General features: G+C 35.7%; 1 protein-coding gene across 1 annotated transcript; it reads right to left on the bottom strand.

Moving 5' to 3' along the window:
- Nucleotides 1-4,449: 4,449 nt before the first annotated feature.
- LOC121236556 lies at nucleotides 4,450-6,395 on the bottom strand. Its single transcript, XM_041133006.1, has 3 exons — nucleotides 6,217-6,395; nucleotides 5,629-6,169; nucleotides 4,450-4,470 (listed from the first exon to the last, which is right to left on the bottom strand). The coding sequence occupies exons 1-3, from the start codon at nucleotides 6,393-6,395 to the stop codon at nucleotides 4,450-4,452; spliced, it is 741 nt and encodes a 246-aa protein (XP_040988940.1).
- Between the last annotated feature and the right edge of the window lie 842 nt (nucleotides 6,396-7,237).

Here is a 7,237-nt window from a genome sequence, read left to right as displayed (position 1 = left end):
GCTACTTACCTCTATGCTCCTCGATACTTCCAACATCAATATAGGTCATATTCCAATATATAACATAAGCGTGTTAATACTCATATAATATTATTTAGCCCTCCCATTAAAAGAGAAAGCCACGATATTACAATCTAACGTCTCTTCTATGCTTAGCATTAACCCAATGACTACTCCTCACCTAAACTTACAAGAGCATTAAATTAAATATTAAGACAAGCTAGCTGTCCATGGAAAGGCTATTTTTAAAGCTTATATGAAAAGTAGTTAAGAATTCATAGGCTTCAAGCAAAGTTTCTTTGGTTCAAGCTTACTTTGGGTTATGGACATTAGGAGATAAATCTAATTCTCAACAATGGGCTTTAAAATAGATATAGGCATCTCTAGTAGGCTAAACAAGTTTAGGAAACATGCCCTTTAAATCAACTTGTGGTCTCTCATTATAAAAGGTTAGCTTATCAATATTTTGGACTCTTGGGTTGGGTAGAATTTAACCAAACGAGGGACAACGTAATTGGGCTATTTTTACATCAAGACAAGGCGTGGCATGACATGGGCTTAAGGGGTACTTGGATAGCTTTACATATCATAATATATCGCGCATAATTAATCACCTATACCTAAACCAACTATGCTATAATCTAATCACATAAGCAATATTTAAATAGTTTAGATAACATATTGTCACAACCCCATCCCAGGAAGGTCGGGATCGCGACGTACGTGTCTGTCCTTTTATTTCTCTTTCTCTATTTTTTTTTTCATTTTTTTTCTTTCTCTTTTCTCTCTCTAGTAACATGCGATCAGCATGTTCATGACACACGTGCACTCTAAATTTCTAATTTAATAAAGAGAATACCTGATAGACATTCTATTTGAACATTCATCCATAAAAGACTCTCAGAGTCCGTACGTTCATAAAACATAACCCATTATCCATAAACATAACTATTCTGGTTAGGGAAGATCCTAAGCATTTGCCTCTCTCTTTGTAGTAATGCCTTGCTCCCCAACTTTTTCATCATTACATGGACATTTAAAACATTTAAAACAAAAGTGAGTCAAACACTCAGTAAGCAGTATACCATGCAGTGAACATACTAGGCATCTATTCTTTTTCTTTTGAAAACATGCATACATAAACATTTAGCTAATTCTTGGCAATGCTTTCGTGCATAACAGTTTAAGGGATAAGCCATACTTTCATGCTTAAACATTTAAGAAATACTATGCTTTCATGTATAAACATTTTAAGAAATAATCATACTTTCATGTTTTACTTTCTTTGGCCGATACACACTATTACGCCCCTTGTGTTGGGGTTAGCGGTCTTCCTTTGGACCTGGATTCTGCCCGTGGTCATAGGTTGGGAATCCCTTTTCAGTCAGGGGACAGCACTGGGTGCACTAATAGTACTACTTACCCGGCATTGCAATCTGCCCATTCCTTTGGTACCCTTTTCATTCATATGGTCGTTACGTATTTTCATACAATAAGGCATTCATTCATTCAGTCATTTCTTTCATTAATTTCAGTCCTTTCAGTCCTTTTCATCAGTTAACAGTTCATTCATGGAAAACGCTATTTAAAAGTATGAACTTAAACATCATCTCTACATTTAACAGTGCATTCATGAAGAAAACATCATTTTGAAAGCATGAGCTTAAACATCATTTTTCATAGCATCCATAAAGCGTCAGTCCATAGGGACAACTTAACATCATTTCATAGGGACATCTTAAAACGTTCCTTCACGTCATTTAAAACATTAGTTCATAGGGACATTTTAAAATACTTTCTTCGCGTCATTTAAAAGGATAAGTTCATAGGGGCATTTTAAAACTCATTTAAAGCATCACTTGAAGCATAAGGCATGAGATATTCATTTCCTTTCCTTTGTAATCAAAACATTTTCATCATCTTTCTTACTTCGATGCACATGCAGTTTTATGAAAAATATATATTTTCATACTATACTACATAAGGAATAATCAATATGTTTATTGAGAGAGCATGTATGAAAATCCCATGACTTAGAACCTACATGCATGCATTACCTTATACACATACACGCAATTATAATCGATAGGGTGCTTAACAGGGGCTATCAAGAAAGGCTTGTACATATTATATACATTTATTCTTTCTTTAGAAGAACATTTGAAAAGAGAGAGAGACATTCTTTTATAAAAAGAACTTGGTGTAAGAAGTATGGTCATAGCTACTTACCTCGTTGCTTTACAAGTAGGTTCCTTGAATCTTGAAAATAAACTCCTATTCAATGAAATGGGATAAACAAGTTAAACTTCATTTCACTTAAGGCTTTACTATCCGATACCCATACGCACTTACTTAATTTCCAAGTTGGAATTAAAGCGTCTTCCTTAACCCATTTAGCTACTTACATGGCACTAAATCAACCATTGGTATCCTTATTATGATATTTAAAGAAACCCATGAAAGCATGTAACTTGCTTGCTGTCCCTTTTTTAAAGGCTATTATTTCCTATACAAGGGATAGGTAGGAATCATAAGTTAAAATGTATAGGATGGTAGGGAACAATGAGGTACTACCAAATCTGAAATCTTTATAAAAAGGGCATTTTGACAGCTTTGTAACATCATATGGAAAGTAACTCTAACAAAAGACAATGCTTACAAGAGGTTGGTTTTTGTCACTTGTTCTTCAAGGGTTTTTCATACCAAAGTTTATCTTTGATTAAACAAAAAGGGGTGAAGTTGAGCAAGGGATTGAATGGGCTGATTTAGGCTTCAAAACATAACATTTTCAGAATTTTTGTAGTACATGGACAGCTAACAAGTCTTAATACATTCATGGTCTTAAACATCTCTCACTTAACCAAAACTCAACCATACAATTAAATAATACAAGAGTGGTCAGAAACTTAAGAAAAGCCTCGTATATTTTCTGAAAACACAGCACAAATAAAAAGATACAACTCTTGGCAACTTAAAATTCCTGAGTAAGCTTACTAGTTTAGATTTAAAACTCTTATTGGCTTACTTAGGCCATAAACTTGAGGAAAGAAATGTTCAAAATTATAAACCTTAACTTCATTAATTTAACACATAAAAGCATAATTAAAACATTGATTGGACTCAAAAGAACACAAGAAAAGGACTACAAATTTTGCCTTGCAACACATGGCTAGAACGCACCAAAATAGGGCATAACCCACGGCTCCTTCATATACATATATACACAATAGATAAATTAATCATCACTTGTGACTAACTAACTTCAACAAGAAAATATACCATTTCAAATGATAAGAGACACACGGCAAAACAACCTCAAGATACTCGGTTTGACCAAAAAAAAAATGGGGCTTTCAGTTACTACCCACTAGATCAACCATTTGGGAAAACAATGAGAGACTGGTCTAGGAACTACCACAAAATACTCGACTAGCCCAGAATTCGAAACCCTCAATTACAAGGCACAACTTGCTTAGAAAAACCTCAATCACAATAAAATCTTATGGAAGCAACATTACCTGTTTTGGTCCCCTTTCAAGCCACGGAACGAAAGGCAGATGAGAAAAGGAAGAGAAATCCGAAAGATCCAAGGCTAGAACACAACAGAAAATTTCTTAAGCAAAACCTTAAGTTAAACCCATAGATCCAAGATTCCAAACTAGAAACTAGAATCATAGAAATCACTTACAAAGTCATTTTCCTTGAAGAATTTGGTGGGGATCTTAGGTTTAGGAAGTGAGAGGAACAACTTGGAAGAGAAGTGAGGGAACGTGCGAACTAGAGGAAACTGAGAGTCTCTCGTGTGAAGGAAGGAAACTTGAGAAGTTTTCTCTTTTGTGTGCCTTAGAACCGACGGGTGTAGGGAAATGAGGAAAAGAATTCACTTACTTGCCTTGGAAGTCGTCGTGTAGGAGAAGGAAAGGGGATTTAATTTGGCTTATGGAGGAAGCTATGAGTAAAGGAGATTTACTTGGCTTCTTGAGGAAGCTACTGTTTCAAGGAGAAGAAAAGTCAATGGATTTAAATCAAACATGTCTCATAAGCTAGAGAATGGATGGTGGAGATCAAAAAGAGTTTGGACCATTTCTTGTGTAAATAAAATTACAGGGTTTGAAAGAAATATTGTAAGGTTATAAAAAAAAAAAAATCACACCCTTGAATTATTTAATAACCCACATAAAATAAAACACACCCATCTTAAAATAAATTAATAAAATAATAAAAGTCTTTATCTCAAAATATTTAACTTAAAGTTTTTAATGGATGACGTAAGGACCTACGTAGTAGGATTCGGGTATTACACATATCCCATTAAAATTAGAGTTGCATAAAGTATAGCAAGGTTACCCATTAGGCAACTTTAAAACCTTTAACCACTCAAGCTTATGCTTTACTCACTTGGTACCTTTCGAAAGCAAGATATAAAATTGCAAGACCCAAGCAAAACCTCTAAACTGAACCTCTAGAATCCTAAAAACAGATTACCAACCAACCTCAACACAAGACACATGGTACCAATATATATAAACTAAAATCATTTTAATCATCACCTATGATTAAACCAAGTTTAATAGCAACATAGCATTTTCAAAATATAGCAAAAACTACTTCAACATATTTGGTTTGGGCCAAAAATAGGGCATACATATTTATTTGCAACATAGGAATTTAAACACAGCAAAACACAAGCTAAAACAACTTAGTTGGCTTCCAAAATCACATTAAACAAATGAGTCAAGTTAGGGTTTTTACCTTAAGCTCTTAGCCCCTTTCGAAACACAAGTGGAAGATCAAATAACGTGTGGATGAAGAGCAAAATGATAGCACTGTGTTAACCCCAAAACTGAAACCTCATAGGAAAGAAAAATGGTGAAAGTCGAAACCCTCATGTAAATCATACTAGGGAATAAACCAAAAGTCTATTATCATCAAGATTTCACCCTTTGGTAGATGAAATCAAGCATTGGTTCCAAGCTTTGAGTCAAAACCGAAATTGGGTATGGAGGGATTTCTCGCACAGCTTCATGAGGATGAAGAGAAATATTTTTCATTTTCCCTTACTATGGAGTCACAAAGCTTGAAGGAAATGAGAGGAGCTTGATTTCTTAAAGATGAGAAGAGAGGAGAAGAGGAGAGGGTGGTGGCGTCGGCTTGGTTGCTTGGAGAGGAAGATGGAATTTTTTTTCTTTGTTACTTGAGTGGAGATCGACGGGTAAGGGAACGTCTAAGGGATTGAATTGCCTTTTTCCCCTTTTTGGTTGCCTTAGCCGTAGACTTGGAGAAGGGGCAAGGACATTTTGGTCTTTGTTCCCTTCTTCCATCACAAGGAAGCAAATGGATGGTGGAGATCCATCCACCTCAAGGTTACTTTTCACCTACCAATCCAATTGTAGAGAATAATTTGGCTATTTCTTGAATAAGTAAAATTAGAAAGCTTAAGGAAAATATTGTAAGGTCTTAAAATCATACCCTTGATTTATTTTAATAAATCCCATTTTAAAATAAAGCATACTCATTTTAAAATAAAATAATTAAAAATCTTTATTTTAAAATGCATAAAAGAATATTTCTCTTCAAAGAATTAATAGAAATGGCGTAAAGGTCTACGCAGTAGGACTCGGGTATTACATCCATTTTTACTCCATCCCACCAAAATTGTCCCTTCAAGTCCCGGTACATTTTGGTGCTACTAGGATGAGCAGTATATGGTGTACAATGGGCTTCCTTCGGAATCCTTTTCTTTAATTCAGGAACATTAGGAATCACTTTCATATCCTTATAACGTAACATCCCATCCTTGCCAATTGAGAAGTGTTGCGGTCCTTCGGATTTTAGAATTTTCTTTAGCAATTTCTCTAGTTTATCATCCTTATTCTGTCCTTCGATGATTTCTTCATCATTCAATGACACGGTCTCCTGCACCACGGTTAACCTAACATCTCTTGGCAGCTTTCTTATTAGCAATTCCCTCATTCCAGTCATAAATGATTGCATGTCGGCTTGGGTCTTACGACTAATGGCATATGCTACCATATTGGCCTTTCCAGGGTGGTACTTGATCTCACACTGGTAATCGCTGATCATTTCTACCCATTTTCTCTGTCTCATGCTTAGGTTCTTCTGACTAAATAGATACTTGAGACTTTTATGGTCAATGTATACTTCACACCTTTTTCCATAAAGATAATGTCTCCAAATTTTTAGCGCAAAAACTACTGCAACAAGTTCCAAGTCATGAGAGTAGGATAATTCTGCTCGTGGTCCTTAAGTTGTCGCAAAGCATAAGCGACGACTTGCTCTTCTTGCATCAAAACGAACCTTAATCCCATCTTAGAGGCGTCACTATAAACCACATATAGCTTATGAGGCTCAGACAAAGCCAACACAGGTGCCATGGTTAATCTTCTCTTGAGTTCTTGAAAACTCCTTTCACAATCCTCACTCCAAATGTACTTGGCATTCTTCTTCGTCAATGCCGTTAAGGGACCAGAAAGTTTAGAAAATCCTTCGATGAATCTTCTATAATATCCTTCCAAACCCAAAAAACTTTGTATCTTGTCTGCATTCCATTACTGCTTCTATCTTAGCAGGATCTATTGCCACACCTTCACTGGAAATAACATGTCCCAAAAATTTCACCTCTCTAAGCCAAAACTCACACTTACTGAGTTTAGCGTATAGTTGGTGTTCTTGCAAGGTCTTCAACACTATCCTCAAGTGTTCCTTATGCTTTTCATCACTTCAGGAATAAATCAAGATGTCGACAATGAACACTACTACAAAGCTATCTAAATACTGCCTAAAAATCCAGTTCATCAAATCTATGAATGCTGCTGGGGCATTTGTCAGTCCAAAAGGCATTACCAAAAATCCAAAGTGTTCATAACAAGTCCGAAAAGCTGTCTTAGGTACATCTTGATCTGTAGTCTTCAACTAATGATATCCTGACCATATGTCTATCTTAGAAAATACTGACGCTCCTTGCATCTGATCTAACAAATCGTCAATCTGTGGTAACGGGTACTTATTCTTAATAGTCACTTTATTCAAATCCCGATAGTCAATGCACATCCTCATAGTACCATCCTTCTTTTTAAAAAAAAAAAAAATTGGTGCACCCAATGGGGACAAACTCGGGAGAATAAATCATTTTTCAAGAAGTTCCTCTATTTGCACCTTTATCTCCTTCAAGTCAACCAGGGCCATTTGATAAGGTGCCTTGTATACTGGGGCTGCA

This window comes from Juglans microcarpa x Juglans regia, chromosome 6S, assembly GCF_004785595.1.
Source record: "Juglans microcarpa x Juglans regia isolate MS1-56 chromosome 6S, Jm3101_v1.0, whole genome shotgun sequence".
Lineage (NCBI taxonomy): Eukaryota > Viridiplantae > Streptophyta > Magnoliopsida > Fagales > Juglandaceae > Juglans > Juglans microcarpa x Juglans regia.
The sequence above is the reverse complement of the archived record's forward strand: the minus strand, read 5'-3'. Positions and strand labels throughout refer to the sequence as shown.

Excerpts from the sequence above, each read along its gene's own strand:
- LOC121236556 (XM_041133006.1), bottom strand. The coding sequence starts at position 6,395 with ATGGCACCTGTGTTGGCTTTGTCTGAGCCTCATAAGCTATATGTGGTT. Across the intron at positions 6,170-6,216 it reads ATGACTTGGAACTTGTTGCA|GTGTGAAGTATACATTGACC; the intron begins GTAGTTTTTGCG and ends TTATGGAAAAAG. Across the intron at positions 4,471-5,628 it reads GGGATGGAGTAAAAATGGAT|GATTCTAGAGGTTCAGTTTA; the intron begins GTAATACCCGAG and ends ATCTGTTTTTAG.